Source organism: Equus przewalskii, chromosome 13 (assembly GCF_037783145.1).
Source record: "Equus przewalskii isolate Varuska chromosome 13, EquPr2, whole genome shotgun sequence".
Lineage (NCBI taxonomy): Eukaryota > Metazoa > Chordata > Mammalia > Perissodactyla > Equidae > Equus > Equus przewalskii.
This window is the reverse complement of record NC_091843.1, coordinates 41,641,223-41,661,052: the sequence shown is the minus strand read 5'-3', so window position 1 is coordinate 41,661,052 and position 19,830 is coordinate 41,641,223. Positions and strand designations below refer to the sequence as shown.

The following is a 19,830-nucleotide window of genomic DNA, read 5'->3' as shown; positions in this document are numbered from 1 at the left end:
GAAATATCCTAAATTTGTGTATTTTTGTCTTCTTCCTCCATTCAGTGACTGTGAAGTCTTTTCAAAAAATCATGCTGCTCCTTTCTCTAAAGTACTCACATTTTATAGAAAGGAACCGTTCACTCTTGAGGCCTATTATTGCTCTCCTCAAGATTTACCTTATCCAGATCCTGCTATAGGTAAGTAAAGAGCTGGGAATTGGAAGAAAAAAAAAAAAGGTATGTACTTGGAAGAAACTGGGATAGCAGAGCCAACAACTACAGTGTTCTGAAATTTGGCTATGTTAGATTACGGGAAAAAACCTCTTCCAGTCTTGTTACCAGATATAGAACCAGCAAGATGGTCATGATTTAATTGGATCTCTTGTTGTGTGGGCAGTATTTCTTGGTTAATACACATTGTGAGTGTATCTTGTGCATAATGTGGTGCTAGATACTGAAAGGAGCTTTAAAAAATTCAAGTGTGACCCTAACATAGAGTTATAAGATGTACACAAAAAATCCTCAGGAAATTGTGATATGAATATCATAGGTTAAGGAGCCATGTTGGCCAGTTTTCATAGACTCTGAGAAACTCTTATAATCTGGACATAACGCCAATTGAGGAGAGAGAAACTATAGAGTTGTATGATAATTGTTGAACTACAATACATGGCTAAAGTATTAGGAATATCCTGAATGGTACTTAGAAGCTGTGGAAAGTTAACCTACTCTGTTTCCCTCATTTGTAAAACAGGAATGAGCATGATAATTTATACCTTCCGGAGTTTTGTGAATTAAAAAACATAAGTAAAACCCTAGTATAGTAATTGAATTTAGAAACGGCAATTTCTTCATGAACAACAGAAACATTGTGGGATCACTGGGGTTTTTTTTTTAGTAGAAGAGAATTTGACAAATCTGTTTTAGGAATTTATTTGGCAGTGGCATATAAATAAAAATAAGACACTAGAGGGAAGGAAATGTTTGGAGGGTTAGGAGATGTTCGAGTCCTTAATTGGGATAATAAGAGTTTCACTATATGTGAAAGAGGAAGGGGAAATCTGATAATTTAGTAAATTCTAAGAGTACCCACTTTGCTTATTTGAAGTGTCACGTTACTGACTTGTCTTGGAGAAATGGACATAACCTGGCAGTGTGGGCAGATGTTTATGTTTGAATCTCTTCTCTCAGGTTACGTGTTCTTTTTTGTCTCTCATTTGTCCCTAGCTCAGTTTTCCGTTCAGAAAGTCACTCCTCAGTCTGATGGCTCCAGTTCGAAAGTGAAAGTCAAGGTTCGGGTAAACATCCATGGCATTTTCAGTGTGTCCAGCGCATCCCTAGTGGAAGTGCACAAGTTTGAGGAAAATGAGGAACCAATGGAAACAGATCAGAATGCGAAGGAGGAAGAGGTAATCTGGACATTTTATGCCATTTTAGACCGCTTATGGATGGCCCAGAAGTGACTTGTCTAGAAATTCTAGTAAATAGACTGATGTGTGACGAAGAACATTGTGACAGAGCTGCTGAGAGTGGGTTTGCTTGTATCCCCTTCCCGCAGCATGGATGAACTAGCAGAAAGTCTTTACACATAATTTACGTAGAAAGGGAACATAATTGGCATCCTCCTTTAGACTATACAGTTCTCAACTTGAGGTTTTTTTGTTTGTTTTTGAGGAAGATTAGCCCTGAGCTAACATATGCTGCCAGTCCTCCTCGTTTTGCTGAGGAAGACTGGCCCTGAGCTAACATCCCTGCCAATCTTCCTCTACTTTATATGTGGGATGCCTGCCACAGCATGTCTTGACAAGCAGTGTGTAGGTCTGTGCCTTGGATTCAAACTGGTGAACCCCAGGCTGCCGAAGTGCAATGTGTGAATTTAACTGCTGTGCCATTGTGCTGGCCCCCTTTTTTTCCCCCAAAGATTTTATTTGTTCTTCTTCTCCCCAAAGCCCCCCAGTACATAGTTGTATATTCTAGTTGTAGGTCCTTCTGGTTGTGCTATGTGGAATGCCACCTCAGCATGGCTTGATGAGTGGTGCTGTGTCCACGCCCCGGATCCAAACTGGTGAAACCCTGGGCCGCCAAAGCAGAGTGCAAACTTAACCACTTGGCCACGGGGCCAGCCCCTTGAGTTATTCTTGATTCTTTCTGATTACTGAAGAATCCTATGAGTCTCAGTTGATTATTTTCATAAGTATAATAGGTTTTACAATCATTTGTTGGGATCGTACACTGGATCTTATCCTTCCTGTACATCAAAATCAAGGCTTTGTGAAACTACAGATGTTTGGGTCTCATCCTCAGAGATCTTGTTAGAGTTGGTCTGGGCTGGGGCTAAGGTATCAGTAGTTTTACAAGCCCCCAAGGTCATTCTGGTGTGCTGTGGGCATTGAAAGCCAGTGATCCAGGGTGTCCACAAGCTTCTCCCTTCTTTATCGTTATTGTTAGGCTTTGGTCTTTCAACAGAGTCCTCAAGGTGTTCTCCTCTCCTAATGCACGCACTGGTTGTACTTTTGAGGATGAAAAAGCTGACTTAAAAACTGCTTAAAAAAGTTAAGACTTTTGAGAGAAATTTACTCATGAAGAAGTTTGGAGGAACTCATGCTCTTCAGATTATATTGTACTAAATATTCCCGCACTGCACTATGAGTACTGCTGTGGTTTACAGAGCAGTCCCACGGCTGCTGCTGTTTATATAAGGGTAGGGCAGGGGAGGTGTTATCTCCATTGTACAGATATATTAGCTGAGACCCAGAGAGAAAATTTAACTGTTCTAGGTGACATAGTGTCATAGCTGGAATTTGAGTCTAGGTCTTCTAATTGCTGGTAATTGAGCAGGAATTCCATACCATGGAATTTTGCCAGTGTCATGAAGATTGCTTAGTCTTTGACTAGTATTTCCTAGTTTCAGAATTTGATGTCACCTGTTTTTCAGAAGATGCAAGTGGACCAGGAGGAACCACATGTTGAAGAGCAGCAGCAGCAGTTGCCAGCAGAAAATAAGACAGAATCTGAAGAAATGGAGGTATGAGTATGATTTGTAGTGTCTTCACATACATGGTTTTGGCTGAGATACCATGTCTTAGAAGATAGTTATATTAGGATTTCTTCATTTTTTTGAACAGTTCAAGCAAAATTTTGTGGTGTGCTTGGAAGGTACGTTTGGCAAGATGGTCTTTGAACTGCAAAGACTAGTTGCTATGTGGGAAGAAAGCACTCAGAAGCCCTACTTTTACTAGGCTAGTGATCGATTCATGCTGGTTTCTGAATGGCTATTACCAATAGTCATTCTGCTCATAATTTATTCTTTGCCAATAAACAGTGAGATAATTTTTTCAAATTTTATTAACTCTCTGAAACTTGTCTTTTTGTCAAGAGATATTGTTTTAAATAATGTATTTAAGTATATTTTGTAAATATTTATCCCAAACATTTATTTAAATTAATATATAACATTTTTGAATCTTTTATAACCTGTCCTGTAATTTTGACTTTTGAGCTTGCATGTTTAAATTTGTTGTCAGCATTGAAAACACCTTTTCTTTCAAATTATTTATGACATTGCAGTATATAATCTCACCTTCTCAGGTGAGATTTCTGATTGTGGCATTTAAAAATGTTTTGCAGAGCCTTTGGGGGCTTGAGTCTGTTACCTATTTTCATATCAGTTAACAAACTTTAATTACTTTCCTTTAGCTGTGCAAATAAGTGTAAAAAAGAAAATAATGGACTGAGGAAATTGTACTCACAGATGCTTTAGTCTTCTACAGTCAGTTTCCAAGGTGGAAGATCCCTCTTGTTGTTGGCTGGGTTGGGGGCAGCAGAGGGAGAGAGAAGTACTTACTCTGTGTTCGCAAGGTGGGGGAGAGAAAGGAGAAAGGAGAGGTGCCTTCCCTCCTTCCCCTGCATAGATGGAGCTGTGGGAAGTTTCAGGGGGTTATTACTTAGGCTTCTTCTGTGAGGTGGCTTGGGAACTGGTGCCTTTCATAGTATTCTTTCTAAGGGAAGTGAAATACAAGTGATACATAAATTTCAGCAACTGACTTAAGTTACTTGGATAGGATGTGGGGAAATGACTTTGAAATCGTTCCTCACGTCATAGGGCAAGTTGAATTCCAGATAAATTTGAAAGTTAAAACAGACAACTGGAATAAGTATTTTTCTAATTTGTGGATCAGGAATGGCTTTCAAAGCATAAAAACATAATCACAAAGGAAAAGATGGATGTATTCAACAATAAAAACTTACATACACAAGTAATAGAGAATTAGAAAAACTAGAGAGTCAATCACTTGGGGAAACAGTCACTAAAATCCTAAGAGAACAGTGAATGCAACGTGACTAGGCAATTTGAAGAGATAAGTATGGTTTATAAGTGTGCGAAAAAAGGTTGTTGACCCAAAGAAAATAATCATAAGATGACGATAAAGGAGTTCCTATTTGTGGCCAGGGTGCAGCAGAATGGATTCTCTCACTCCTTGTGAGAGTGTAAATAGGTACAGACATTTTGGGAATCATATTGACAGTATGTTTCTGACACACAAAAATTTCATACCCTGTCCCCACTGATTTCACATGCACGTCTGTGTGGTTAGATGAGTGGAAGAAAATTACAGATTCACTAGTGATTATATGTTGATAGTGGGATTATGGCAGGTTGTTTATATATGTATGTGTGTATATTTATTAATTTGTATGTGTATGTGTACAGTTTAGTGTTAAGTATGCTCAGTGGTGCAAACCAGTCTCTAGAACTTTTTCATTTTGCTGACCCAAAACTCTACCAATTAAACAACAACTCCTCATTATCCCATCTTGCCTCTCCCCAGCCCCTGGCAACTGTCATTATTTTCTCTATGGATTTGACTACTCATAGAATTTAATTTTCCAGGTATTGAAAGAAACAGTCCTAGGTTATTTGGATCATCAGAAAACAAAGTTAATATAAATGTGAAAATAGTTTTTGGTATGTAACCCAGTTGGAAGTTTAAGATAGTCTGTATATATGTTTGTTCTTGATGATTTCTGTTATTTTAGACCTCTCAAGCTGGATCAAAAGACAAAAAGATGGACCAACCTCCTCAAGCCAAGAAGGCAAAAGTGAAGACCAGTACTGTGGACTTGCCGATTGAGAATCAGCTTTTATGGCAAATAGACAGAGAGATGCTCAACTTGTACATTGAAAATGAGGTTGTTATTTCAAGTCTCTTAGAACAATAAGCTAACAAATTAATGTGACCATAGTGTTCACACTCTGTGTCTAGTGACCTTTATGCAGTTTTGGTTGTTTGGAGTTTGAGAAAATAATTTTAGATTTTTGGGTCTTGCAAGGGCAAGTTTGATAGATCCCATGTAATGTCAAAGTACTTTTATGGTGATACTATGTTTGTATTGCTAGAAGCTCCGTTATGAGATCTTTGACATTATGTCTTTGGTCTATGGGAGGTATCGTTGTTTGCGTGTTTATTCACTAGAGATTGGGATGTTTGAGCTGGTGGGTCATGGAAGTTGATCAGTAGGAGAAATCACATAGCATTGATGATAGCACTGTTTTGTTTATTAGTTCTGTTCCCTATTGCCAGTCCATAATGTAACTCTTGTTATATTGAGTGATGCAAGGTTTGGGACCCTGGAGCACAATTATTGAATTAATTGTTATCTGTGACGTTTCTTATCATGTATCTGTTGGATCTCAGAGTAGTTGTGTTTTATAGAACCTTTAACGTTTATACTATATGAATAATTTGATTTTTCTTGGTATTCTATAGTAATAGTACAGCTGAGTATACTATCTTGTGACACTGAGCTGGTAGTTTCTTAAAAGTTCTTTTGTCTTAAATTCTTTTCTTATTTTTTTTGCTTTTGAGTATCTACATCTTGACATTTCTATTGCTCTTTTTTTTCCTAAGCACACTCAAAAAACTCACTGGATCTTCGTAATTTACTGAGGACTAATGCTTCCAGCTCTTCTTTCTGGATGATTTGCAGAACTAAAAGGATTTGGGGAAGAAGGATTCTCTACTTTTATAACTATATCGCTTAATATTTGAGAGGAAACTGTCTCAGTTGTCAGAAGTCTAACTAATTTCTGCTGTTCTCAGGGTAAGATGATCATGCAGGATAAACTGGAGAAGGAGAGGAATGATGCTAAGAATGCAGTAGAAGAATATGTGTATGAAATGAGAGACAAGCTTGGTGGTGAATATGAGAAGTTTGTGAATGAAGATGTAAGTATGTGCCACTGTGCCTACCTGTTATGTGTCTTCTGGGAGCATCTTAAAATGGATTAGAAGGGAAGTTTGCACCTGTAGGTATACAGTAAATTGATTACAAATGTACGTTTGGGGAAAAGTTTTATATTATTTTATTTTGTATTTCTTTATTAGTGGAGTATTTTCCAAAGGTTAGTCTTTGTGCATCACTTTTTTGGGGGAGGGGGCATAACTTTTTGATAGATTTGCATGCTTTTGTTTACTTAGTATTTTTCTTTAAATCAGTTCGTTTTTCCCTGATGTTTACTTTATCTTAACTCTTTTTTTATTGAGGTATAATTTTACATTAGTTTCAGGTGTACCACATAATGATTCAGTATTTGTATACATTGTAAAATGATCACTACAGTAGGTGTAGTTAAACATTTGTCACCATACATAGAACAAATTTTTTTTCTTGTGATGATAACATGCAAGATCTACTCTCTTAGCAACTTTCAAATATGCAATATAGTATTATTAACTATATAATTCACTTATTTTTAAATGCAATTTTTAATTCTGAAAGTTTCAAACATACCCAAACCTCCCTTACAGCAGAAAGAATCGTAAAATGAAATCCCCTGTACTTACCAAGCAAAACAGCATTTTGCCAGTCTTGTTTTCTGTATCCCCGACCCCCACTCCCCCTGTGTTTTAAAGCAAAGCCAGATATTTTGCTGTCTGTGCCTGTGACTCCACTGGCAAATCTGCTGATTTTTTTTTTTTTTTTTAAGATTTTGTTTTTTTCCTTTTTCTCCCCAAAGCCCCCGGTACATAGTTGTATATTCTTCATTGTGGGTCCTTCTAGTTGTGGCATGTGGGATGCTGCCTCACTGTGGTTTGATGAGCAGTGCCATGTCCGTGCCCAGGATTCAAACCAACGAAACACTGGGCCGCCTGCAGCGGAGTGTGCAAACTTAACCACTCGGCCCCGGAACCAGCCCCTAATCTACTGATTTTTGATTGACCTAATTCCAGTGTCTTCTTCATCTTTAGGATCGTAACAGTTTTACCATGAAACTAGAAGATACTGAAAATTGGTTGTATGAAGATGGAGAAGACCAGCCAAAGCAAGTTTATGTCGATAAATTGGCTGAGTTAAAAGTAAGTGATTCTTGAAAGCAGAAGTGTCCTGAACCCATGCTGTAGTTTGCAAGGAGAGTGTCTCAAAGTAGAGTGGAATTCTCATGTCAAGAAATGAAGACGGGCTGAAAGTGATTGAAGAACTATACCCTTTATCAGTTAGGTTCATTGTCTTCTCACTTTTAGAACCTCAAAGTAACAGAAGAATTTTTCTTTTCTTTTCTTTTTTTTTTCTGCTTTATTTCCCCAAACCCGCCCTGTACACAGTTGTATATCTTACTTGCATGTCCTTCTAGTTGTGGGATGTGGGACGCCGCCTCAACATGGCCTGACAAGTGGTGCCATGTCCGCGCCCAGGATCCGAACCCTGGGCCGCCGCAGCAGAGCGCACGAACTTAACCACTTGGCCACGGAGCCGGCCCCCAGAAGAATGTTTCTGAAAATTGAGTTTAGACTTAAAATGTTTCACTGAATTGGAGATTTAGTTCATTCATGGTGTCGAGATTCAAAGACTATCAAAGACTGTGTCCCTGTCCTAAAGGCACCTGCGGTGCAGGGCTGTGTGTATAGCCTTGATTCTCAATAGAGCAAAGCATCTGGTTTGTATTTAAAGAATCTGATTGTTAAACCTTATGGTTAGTACAAAGAGTTATCTAAAATGGCGGCCTTTTGTTTGGAAAAGGATGCAGATGCACAAGAAGAGGTTTTTTATATTTGTCAAGGTTACTTAGTTTCTTCTCAGATCGGGCCATTGTGGCAAACCTCTGGAATGGGATTGCTCCGGGTGCCTGTGGTTTCCCCTCATTTTGGCAAAAATTACAAGAGCCTCCTGTGAGATCCTCCCCATTGAGTTTTTAGTTTTACTAAAAATATCAAACACATGAAAGTAGAGAGAATAATAGTTTCGTATGTTGTCCACTTATGGCCAGTTTGTTTCACTTCTCTCACTCTGTTACTTGAATCAAGCCCCTCATGTTATATTAAATCCAAAAATACTTCAATATTTATTAAGGAAATATAACCTTAAGCTGTACCATTATCACACGTAAAAAAATTCCTTAATATCACCATATATTCAGTCAGTTTTCAAGTTCCAGTTGTTTCATAAATTATGTTTTAGTTTGTTTGATTCAGGATCCAAGTAAGGTCCATACCTTCTGTTGATAGGTCTCAAAAATCTGTGTCTGTAGTTCTCCTTCTATCATTTCTCTCTTGTTTAGTTGATGAAGAAACTGGATCATTTGTCCTGTAGAATTTCCCCCCGGTCTGGATTTTGCTGATTTTATCTCTATGGTATTTAATATTACCTGGTAAATTGATGGTTAGATCTAGAGGCTTTGTCCGATTCAGGTTTTAAAAAAATGTTTTTGGCAGGTGTACTTCCTATTTATTGTCGGTGTGTCACTATCAGGAGGCATCTAATTATTGGTTGTCTCCTCACTGTGTTTTGAGAATTAGGGGCTCAGGTGACAAGTTGAAGTGGCTCCACATGGAACAGTATTGAGGTATATTCTCATAACTAGCCGGAGGATATATGTCAGTGGGCTGGGGAAGAATGTTTAATTTCTTATATGTAGTACATGGAGATTAAATGTAGTTTAATTTATAACCAATCTTGGTATTGGAGCTTAAATCATAATCAGTCTTAGTAATAGTGGAAACAATACTACTATGACAGTTTAAGCTGCCCTGTGAACACTTGTATATTCTCTCTTCTGTTAAGAATCTAGGTCAACCTATTAAGATACGATTCCAGGAATCTGAAGAAAGACCAAAATTATTTGAAGAACTAGGGAAACAAATCCAACAGTATATGAAAGTAATCAACTCTTTCAAAAACAAGGTATCTTATTCCCCCCCCGCTCCTTGCTGTTGTTTGGTAGAGTGAAGTTTTGAGGCATTTATATAGCAGTTTTTCTCTTCTTTTTAACTATTGTTTAATAGTATTTTCTTTTTGGATGTTAGTGTAATATGTAATATTGTACAGAGTCTTACTGAGGACCCTGGGGTTTGCTGCTGCTTCTTTAATAGGTGTAATCTGCAGTGGAGCAGTGTTGTTCCACTTCCTTTTCTTGCTGTGAAAAGCTTCATCAGTGACAGCCTGCTCTATCCTGTCTTTCTGAGAACACATTAGGCATATAATTTGGTTTGTTATGCAGATGTAGGACTATCTCAATAGTAAACTACTTATCAATTTTTGAGCAATATGTGGTACTCCATAAATATGTTATCTCATTAAGTCCACACAGTACCCTTATGAAGTAAGTGGTAGTATCAATGTTTATAAATAATTTCTAACTGTTTGAGCCTCATTGTCCTTAAGCAACACCCATAGTTACTGTTGGGGGAACTGGGATTGGGCCTGAGGTCTGGCTCCAGACTTTGGCCTCTTAACTCCTCTAGTATATTCCGGGTTCTTGATATATCATCAGTGTAAGAAACTTTGAGTGATAAATTGAACTTGTTTCTTTTTAAAAAAAATTTTGCTTCTGAAAGCCCTCTTTTAAAAAATTGTGTTCGTTATTGTTTTGGTTTCTAACTAGCACTCCTAAACCTCAGGTTTCATGTCTAAAGACATGTAATTTTTTTTGCATTGTGATATCTTCATAAGATTTTGTGTAAAACGTGTGCTGCTTATACTGTTGAAACCTTTAATTGCCCCCTTATTATGGTTTTGGCCTTTAAATCTATTTCCTGAGTGTTTTAAAAGTTGGAGTTACTTTTTCTTGAACAATTCTTAAGGAATTGAATGTCTGTTTAGATCATGAGGCTACGTGTGCTTCATTTTTGGAAAAATTGTAGCTTTAAAAGATAGCGAGCAAAGAACTAGACACTATTTGAGCAGGGAGAGTATCATCTTTTTGACACTTGTCTGGTGGATTACTGGTTGCAGGAGGACCAGTATGACCATTTGGATGCTGCTGACATGGTAAAGGTGGAGAAAAGCACGAGTGAGGCCATGGAGTGGATGAATAACAGGCTGAATCTGCAGAACAAGCAGAGTCTGACCGTGGATCCGGTTGTCAAGGCAAAAGAGATTGAGGCTAAAATTAAGGTAATTTACAGCTTTAAATATTTAGTAGTGTTTTTGGTCATCCTTGTTACTTATTAATAGTCCTTAAAGTGACATTTAGGAGGGAACGTCGTTATTGTGTTTTAGAATGAGAGAGTGTGGACTTGGGTTTAGAATGACACACAAAGTTTATTTTTATAAAAAACCATAATTTTCTCTCCTGTCATTCTAGGAACTGGTGAATATCTGCAGCCCTATAATTTCAAAGCCTAAACCCAAAGTGGAACCTCCAAAAGAGGAGCAAAAAAATGCAGAGCAGAATGGACCAGTGGATGGACAAGGAGACAACCCAGGCCCTCACGCTGCCGAGCAGGGTACAGACACAGCTGTGCCTTTGGATTCAGACAAGAAGCTTCCTGAAATGGACATTGATTGATTCCAAGAATTGTTTATATTAAAACAGACTATTATAAAGCTTTAAGTTGTCAACTTTGTTCTAAATATCAACTAGAGCAATCAGATACTGGAGATTTCTTAGTCAGTTTTTAGGGGATTTCAGGGGAGGGGATGTAGGTAATGTATGGAGCATTTTGACTTCTAAATAGTTCGGTACAGAAATTAAGTGCATTGTATCTTTTTCATAATGGTACTATTTAGAAGCCCAGTTAGACTTACTGAGCTTATGCTTCACTTCTTTTATGTTTAATCATGCTTATACAAAGTTAAGTTTGTTTTGGAAAGTTGAGCTATAGCAAAAGCTATAACTAGCTATCAAGCAGACTTTTTGTTATGACATATATGGCAGGATCTCTAATTGTGTTTCAAAAGTCTGTTGTGGAGATTGCCACAAAGGCTCCCTGCCTGGTGTGGGGATGGGGGTGGGGGTCTCCCTCTGTTTCTGAGGCCTAGAGCATGGCATGGCATGGGTTAACATAGCAGAACAACGAGGTGTACTCTGAGCTTCACACTTCACTTCCACTCCTACCCTGTCTTCCCTCCTTTCCCCAGTAAAGGAGCTCCTATTATAAATGCCATGTGCTGCTCTTGAGAAAATAGACCCCTTCGCTTGGAGCAAGTTGTTAACTGAGGATTTTAGACCTGGAAGCTCTTCCTGAGAAAGTGTGTTCCTGAAAGTGTGTTCGCTAACACCCCAAGCGTCAAAATCTAAATAATTTTCAGAAGGTTAGAATTGGGTAGGTGTATTGTCGGATATAGGAATGATAAATTTGAGGAATTGATTCTTATTAATTATGGTGTAAAGATTTGTGTCCTGGCCTGCTTATTGAGGTGAGAGATGTTCTGTGTAAATTTGAGGTATAGCTTGAAGTCCTAGGACAAGGGGACTTCTGGAAGTCCTCTAGGACAAGTTCTTTTTAGCTCATTCACAATCAATTGTATGTTAAGTGTTAATATCTGTCACAAATCTGCCAATATGTATGTGTTAAACAGCTGACAGATGATACAAAAAAACTAAGATACACTAGATTGTGCTGGATGAGTCTGAAATTAGTGTTAAAGAAGGGTGGTGCCTGACTTTAGCAACACCTCATTCGTACTGTGTAGTCAGTGTCAGGAGCACCAAAGCATTCCCTGTGACTGTCTTTGGGGCGTTGTTGATAGGAGTGAGGCATTTTGGAAACTCCAAGGGAAGCCTATATTAGAGGCCAGAGCTGGTACCTGCCTTAGAAACTGTTATAAGCTTTGTTGGTTACATTTTAGATTCTTGTAATAATTGTTCTGTATAGCAGAGTGCCTCTCTGTTAATTTTGGTCTATGTTGTTAGAAATAAGGTTATACCTTCCATATTTAGAGTAAGTTTCTGTCCATCTCTGCACTAAAAAATTTTGGAGTGTTACAAACTCTAAAGTGCTATAGAGGAAAATTGCCTAGAGAGGAGGAAGGTGGAAATATTTTCATGTTGGTGTGTAAGCATGCATGGAAGCCTTGCAGCACCAGGACTTGGCCCTGTACTTAGAGCATCCTCTGTCCTTTCTCTACCTGTCGTGCTTCAAGAGTTCCAGCTGGTCTGCTGTGAGGCCAAAAGCTACTTCGGAGTGCTGGCTGCAGGATTAAGCCAATTCTTATGCAACTGACTCAGTCCTTAATGGCCATTTCTGATAAAATAAAAATTTTTTGTGTGTGGGGGAGGGTTGGGTGTTGGGATGGGGGTGAATTTGAAGTTTAAAAAGTTTAAACTAGAAATAAGATGATATGGTCTGCTTGCTCTCTGTTTAGACAGGCTTTAAGACCAGTTAGATTTACATGGAGGCCAGGCCAGAGAGTGATAATTGATGACTTGTGTGCAGATAAGCATTTATCCAGGTTGTGTTATCCAAATTGGTTTGTTAAAGCTCCAGGTCACGTTCTTACACTAAGAAAAACATTCAGTAAACATGAGACAAGTTTAGGAAAAATTAATAAAAAGAAACCTGTCTTACACTCAAAGGAATGGTTTCCTTAATTTCATAATGAAGGGGGGTGTGTGTGTGCGGGTGTGTGTTTCTGCACGTTTGTGTGTTTTCAAGAAAAGCTTTTCTCCGGAGGTAAGAGCCCTCTTAGCTAAATTCCACTTAACTTTTGTCAGAGACCTCCAGTCAGAAGAACAGTCAAGGCACAGCACGCTCGGTGGCAAGAAGTTGCTCTTTCTGTACTCACTCTCTCACATTGAGTCCTGGCCCAGTTCTCCGATGTAGGAATCCTCACCTTGTTCCTGTGAGTCTTACTTTGAGAATAGCAGGAGGTAGCTTAATGGCTCCATAAAGGCCCAGTGCCAGGACTGATGCCAACCCCTTTATTGGGTTGGGCATGGCCCAGAGTGTGTAGTAACTGTTGCTACCATTGGATGTGTGTTGTGTGTGTGTGCACTTGTGCGTGAGTGTGCTGGTGTACATCGAGTGGTGATGAGTGGTGTTGGGATGAAGCCATCAGAAGAGACCTTAACTGTACAAGATGTGGGGCCTAGATGGGGAGAGGTCTGGGTCCCTGCTCCCTGGAGTCCTGCCACTTAGTCCCGCTGCTCTGATTGTGCTGGGAGGAGCTTACCTGCCAGGGCCTACCAACAGGGCCTGTGCCAGCCACCTTCAAGAACCATGTCTGTAGTAAGGTCTGTTTTCTGGGCCTTTGTACTTGGGAGAGGGGTGGGTAACTGGTAAGTTGAGTGGGAAGCCCAGTCACCAGCTAGCTAGTGATCATCCAGAGCATAGCCATTTTTTTTTAAAAAATTAAGATTATGATAGTTTACAACCTTGTGAAATTTCAGTTGTACATTATTGTTAGTCATGTTGTGGGTACACCACTTCACCCTTGGTGCCCACGCCCCACCCCACCTTTCCCCTGGTATCCACCATCAGTTCTCTTTGTCTTCATGTTTAACTTCCACCTATGAGTGGAGTCGTACACAGTTCGTCTTTCTCTATCTGGCTTAATTCACTTAACATGATACCCTCAAGTTCCGTCCATGTTGTTGTGAATGGGACGATTTTATCCTTTTTTATGCCTGAGTGCTATTCCAGTGTGTGTGTATGTGTGTACACACACCATATCTTCTTTATCCAATCGTCAGTTGATGGGCACTTAGGTTGCTTCCACATCTTGGCTATTGTAAATAATCAGAGCATAGCCATTTTGTTAAGGGTATTGGAGTCAACTGGAAAGAGTGAACGTCCCTGTTTACCCAGGATGGGTACTAGTGTCCTTGCATGTCACTGGGAAGAGGGTGTTGGAGGCAAAGCCAGGGCTGGTGTGAAGGTTTTGCAGTGGGACTGCTTTAGCTCAATGTGGAGAACTTTCAGATCTCCCATGGGATTCATGCAGAGGCATTAGACCAGTGGCCTTTGAGATGCGTTTTCAAGCATCTCAATTTGTTTTTGTAGCGAAGCTGTCAGAGGTGATGGGGCTGATAGATTGGGGTTTTGGTGTAGAGCATTGGGGGCTATTTAGCTCTCTTAGCATGAGAGTGACAGTCCGCCCTTGTGATATGCGGAGTGAGTTGGGCCTGGGAGAAGTTGGTGGTAGTGGGACTTTTAAGATAATCCACGTTTGAGGGGCTGAGCCAAATGAAAGGGGAAGAGGGGATTTTGACTATAAGACAAAGCTGTGCAGTTAAGATGTTGGGGAAGTGGTTAACCTTTGTCGGGTAATGACAATGCAGGCAGGCTTCAGGAGCTCGACGTTTTATTGACCTGGCTTTTGATAATACCTGTCTGTACACTTGATCTATTTCAGTTATTTTTAAGTGGCTTTAACAGATTATTGTATTTTTTCATGAGAAATGTAGGTTATAAAACAATATGCACGGCTCCCCATCTTCTGAAAGAACGTGAAATGTGTTTGCATAAAACCCACAACTGGATGGATGTCTCAAAATGAAATGGTTTCCTTCCGAGGTGGTATTGTGGGTGATTTCTGTTTGTAAATTTTTGCTTGTTTGTATTTTCTAAGATTAATATGCATTTTAAAATTTTATAATGTTAAAAAAATTAGAAGTGTATTTTAAAAAGAATCACAAGTTTCAAACCTGGAATAAGAGATGCGACAGACAGTGGAGCTTCAAGTTTTCAGGAGTCAGTGGAGATGTTGGGAGTCTGGATAAGATTAGGAAGGTCGTATAAGCTGGAGTTGAGAGATCCTGAAGCTGCAGTTGGGTGTAGCAGGAAGTGTTGGGGGTCGGGGTGCGTTCCTGGGTTAAGAATGAAGGATTGTGTTTGGATGTGTCGGAAAGAGGAAGTGGAAGCTTTTTATTTGTTTTTTTAAAAGATTTTATTTTCCCTCCTCCTCCCCAAAGCTCCCAGTAGATGGTTGTATATTTTCAGTTGTGGATCCTTCTAGTTGTGACATGTGGAACGCTGCCTCAGCATGGCCTGGTGAGTGGTGCTAGGTTCATGCTCAGGATCCGAATGGGTGAAACCCTGGGCCGCCATAGCAGAGCTTGCGAACTTAACCACTCGGCCACAGGGCCAGTCCCAAGTGGAAGCTTTGAAGGAAACAAGTAGCTGTCAGAGAGGAATGATAATTCATGAGGTGTGTTAAGGAGGAGAGAAATTTGAGAAGTGAGAGGTGGCAGTGGCCAGCAGGGTTAGATGCTGTTGGGGGCACTTTAGAAGGGTGGGAGCTGGGTTTTGGGGTTGTGTGGTGAGGCCGCAGGTGGACAGCACTTTGTCGAGAAGCTTGATTTAGTTGAAATGAGGGATCAGCTTGGGGAGGAAGGAGGCTGAGCAGCATCCTGGGCCCTCTGTCCTCTGGACAAATGTAGTTTCCACCAGTTATCTGGAGACCATGGCAATCTTGAAGTTGCCTGTGCCTTCCTTCTCTGAGTGGTTCTCCCTTGCCTCTGGCTGGAGCAGCCCTGGGACATGACCCTCAACGCCCTTGTCCTCTGTTAGCTGGATACTGCTATTGGGAGCAGGTGCTGTAAGTTGTAGAGATGATGGAGGCAGGCTAGGAGGCAAAATGGAAAAATGGTCATGTTGAGGTAGGAGCAACACTTTCAGGAGGATAAAGGTGGGAGTAAATTTCCGGGGATCAGGGAAGGGAAGACCTCAGAGGATGTGAAAGAATGCTTTCCAGATTTATCCAGTATCCATAGGCAAGTGCCCGGCTACTCCTGACCTCGTCACTCCACTTTTAGCACATGCTGTAAGGACGGGCCGGGGTGGGGCGCGGGGGGCAGGGTGGGGGTGGAGAATAGGGGGAATATTTACTTCTAACTCCTCAGTGGGATTTATCAGGTTTAATCACAATGAGCAGAGAGAAAGAATACGGAGAGCTGTGTTTAGGGCTTTTTTCGTTAGTTGTTTCTGGGTTTATATCTTTTGAAGGCTGGGTGGACTGGTAGGTTTGGAGTACTGAATCAATGGAAGGAGAGCACTTAAAATGCTTTTCTTATCACGAGTTAGCAGGCCCTTACCCACCACTTACATTGTTTTTTCTACATGCACTTTAAAATATACTGGTCTACCATTCAGTTAAGACTTGGCTAATGCTTGGGGAAGAGAAAGCTGGAAACACTTGGAAAACCATCTTAATGGCTCAGTTTTTGAGATGTAAATCCCAGCAAAGCATTTCTGACAAGCCCAATTAGTAGATGTCCCAGGAAAGGGTGGCCCACGCGATTGGGTACCTTTCAGCAAGGCCAGCAGGGCTGCTTCTAGGACTTCTGTGATGTTGCCATGAGGAGAGCTGCGTGGCATAGGACTCAGAATTGAGAGGGCCCCTGCAGTCGAAAGGAAGCCCCACGCTGGGTGAGGGGCCTTTCCTCTGTGCCTGGTCCTGTCCTTGTCTATTCTACATCCTGCAACTAAGGATGGACTCTGCCTAGTTCACAACCGCCCTTCTGCAGCCAGCTTTGAAGCACGGAATGTAGAAGGCGCCCAGTGAACACTTGAATACACAAGTGCAATATTTTCAATGAGTAAAAAACTCCAGAACACCAGAACTACAGTACCTGAAGTCATATCCAACCCTCCACTTTCTGGGTAGGAAAGGGCCAAAGCAGGAGAATCTCATGGAGCAGGTGGACGACAGAGCCAAGAATCCTGACTCCAGCTGTTTTGCAGAACATTAATCTTCTGGAGAGTTGCGTGGCTAGAATATGGAGCTTTTGCCTTCCCCAAAAATCCCTCTGAATATAGCGTTATTTGGGGTAGTACTGGCTCCCTGAGAATCTGAGGGCTATCCTCCAGCCAGTTCTGACCAGGCCTTGTGTGAGCTGCAGTGTTTAAGCTGCCACACGAGGGCGCTATCATTCTTCCTTTGCCTTGGGTCAGACCAGGACAGGCTTCACTCCATCAGGAGTCCCAGAGTTTGGAGAATACAGAGGGTCATCTCCTTTTCTCAGGATAGCTAAAAGCAAAACAGATATGGTTTAACAGAGGCCTCAAGCTAGAAAGCAGGAGTTCTTTTATGGGGGTTTGCTAGTAACCCTTTAGGTGCTTAGCACTCAAAGTATGGCATCACTTGTTATAAAAGAATATTGGACTGACTCCAGATCTTGGGTAAGTGCCCACGCCAGTGCTTCTCAAACTCAGCCGGCGCTCCTGCTAAAAGGCAGATTCTGACTGGGTAGGTCAAAATAGGGCTCGAGAGTCTACAGGTCTAAGAAGCTCCCAGTGATGCTGATCTTTGACCTTATTTTGACTTCAAAAGAACCTTGAAGGAGCCTCAGTTTCTTCATCTGTAAGATCAAGATCACACCAATTCTGTCCATCACGTGAGATGATGGATGCGGAAGCGATCCAAGACAAACAAGAAGGATAAAGGTATTGTGAACAGTAGGAGTGTAACTTGCCTTCTGAAGCCCCACTAGCAGTGCAAGGAGCAGCTGACCCAGGTATAAGCAGTCCCAGGGCTGCCAAGGAACCTTCTTTCTTGTCCTTACCCTGCTAAGAATCCAGACTCCTGAGGAGCAGTATTAGCTAGGCAGCTTAAAGAGCAGAGAGACACTGCCCGCCTCCTGGGGCGCGTGGCCACTAGCCCCTGGGTGGGCGAGGGAGTGTTGTTTCCTGCCCCTGGACTGACATATGAATCCTGTTCTGCCTAGTACCAGAGGTCCTACCATTCCTTTTGACTTGAGCCACTCCTCTTGACTCTTGGCGGGATCCCATTAGTAGCCCCAAAAGAGGGCTGACACGAGCTCTGTAGAGGGTAGGGATCTCTAGTGATGGATAGAGAGTCCCAGGAAGCAGCTGCTTTGACTCTGAATCGTGGGCTCTGCTGCAGAGGAGGGAAGACCAGCTTCAGGACAACTGGGGTAAAAGTGAGCCTCCTGACACCCATTTAGTCTCCTCTTCTTGCCTTGTAAAGATCCCAGTTCTGAGTGCTGTGAAAGACACAGGGTTCCCTGGTGTATGAGGGCCCCCAGCCCTTCTCCACCCCCATCCCTTGAAAGAGGATTGTCTCTTGCCATTGCCCACCCTCTGTGAGTTCTGTCTTGGCCGACTTGTTTTCCTGATTTCTGTAATGCCAAATCAGGAGAATGGGTACAAGAGTCTGAGCTGAAGTGGCAGGGGAGAGAGGGGTGGGGAGGACCCCGGCTTCGAATCAGCTCCTGGGCTCTCCTTTGAGGTAAAACGGTGGCTCAACTGTGCCTCTGAATCCCCTGGGGGCCTTGTTAAAACACAGGTTGCTGGCCCCACCCTGAAGGTTTTTGATTCCCCAAGGCTGGGTCCGAGGATTTGCACGTCTAACAAGTTCCCAGGTGGTGCTGATACTTCTGTTCTGGAGGTAGAGAACCTGAAGTAAATGAGGCTGCTGATGGATGTAATAAACAGCTGAGGCTGAAGGTTGTTGTGGGTGGAGGTGGGAAGGGAGTGACAATTGTGAGGAGTAGGAAGAGACGAAAACGCAGAGTTCCATAAGAAATGCCAAGTCTGGCTTGGAATTTCTTTGAAACTACTTCTGAGGACAGGACTATGTGTCTCTTTGAATCCTACATCCAGTCTACGTGGGCCCTGGGGGTGATTTGGCCTACATGAATTTGCCCTGACTTGCCTGTCACTAGTGTGTGGTGCTTCTCTTCCCTGGGGGACTGGCCTTGGGCTCGTCTTCATGGTGCATCCCACTTCCAGCCCTCTCGGGGTGGGTAGGTCTGTGGCTGTGTGGGTCTTTCTTGTGGCCATTTGCTGAGTCCAGTTCCCTTCTCTAATCGGGCCCACGGCCTCGGCAGCCCTCAAACTGGAGGAGAGGTCCTCACAGCTCAGGGGAAAGGCCTCGGTGTCTTGATGTTCCCGGGTGAGACAATGTCATGCAATTTCCATTAAGCTATACTCAGCTCTTCAGGCTGCTCCACATGGCTTTTAAGGACACTTTAAGTCTTGAATTGGAAGAACTCATCAAGCAGCACTATCTGTTAATGAAATTGCTTCCTGTTAATTTGAGTTTACAAAATAAATGGCGCCTGACAATCTGGCATTGCTGTGATGGCGCCTACCTCCCAGGAATGGACTGCGAGTAGTGGCCACAGGAGGACTTCATCTGGGAGCCATGGCAACCCTCTGAGGGGACCCGGTGGTTGCAACAAATGGGGAGCCCTGAGCAAACGTTCTCTGAGCAGCCATGGGCTGTGCCCTGGCCTGGGGATGTAGACATCAACAGGGCCCACAGCTGTGTTCCTGTAGCTCTTAGTTTAGTGGGGCCTACAGATAGATAATTAACAATCAACACAGCCCGAGGACGTGAGCCAGGAGCTGAGAAGTGAAGGATGAGTGGGTGGTGGCTGCACATGCACGTAAAAAGAGAGGGCTTGGTGAGGGCGCTCAAGATGGAGGGGACAGCTGGACCAAAGGTGTGCAGGAACCGACAAACAGCTCGGGGTGGAAAGCATGAGGCAGAGAGTGACCAGGGATAAGGCCAGGGGCCAGTGGATGGAGTCACATAAAATGCACCTCCACCTTGGCAGTCATTATTTTATATAGGAGTTCGGGGCCTTTAAAATTGAAGATGATAAACACCATCAGAGTTGGGGGTGATGGTAAGCAAGGTCAGATCATAGGAAAGGCCACAG

At 41.9% G+C, this 19,830-nt stretch overlaps 1 protein-coding gene across 3 annotated transcripts in view; it reads left to right on the top strand.

Moving 5' to 3' along the window:
- HSPA4 (heat shock protein family A (Hsp70) member 4) overlaps positions 1–12,776 on the top strand; it is a 41,723-nt gene extending 28,947 nt beyond the window's left edge. For all 3 annotated transcript variants that reach the window (XM_008538297.2, XM_070571056.1, XM_070571055.1), the window contains 9 exons: positions 46–179; positions 1,209–1,390; positions 2,917–3,006; positions 5,019–5,171; positions 6,083–6,208; positions 7,232–7,339; positions 9,042–9,161; positions 10,212–10,373; positions 10,564–12,776. In XM_008538297.2, the coding sequence (XP_008536519.1) occupies positions 46–179; positions 1,209–1,390; positions 2,917–3,006; positions 5,019–5,171; positions 6,083–6,208; positions 7,232–7,339; positions 9,042–9,161; positions 10,212–10,373; positions 10,564–10,767 (1,279 nt within the window). In that variant the 3' untranslated portion in view covers positions 10,768–12,776. The remainder of the gene's footprint in view (positions 1–45; positions 180–1,208; positions 1,391–2,916; positions 3,007–5,018; positions 5,172–6,082; positions 6,209–7,231; positions 7,340–9,041; positions 9,162–10,211; positions 10,374–10,563) is intronic.
- The last annotated feature ends 7,054 nt before the right edge of the window (positions 12,777–19,830 follow it).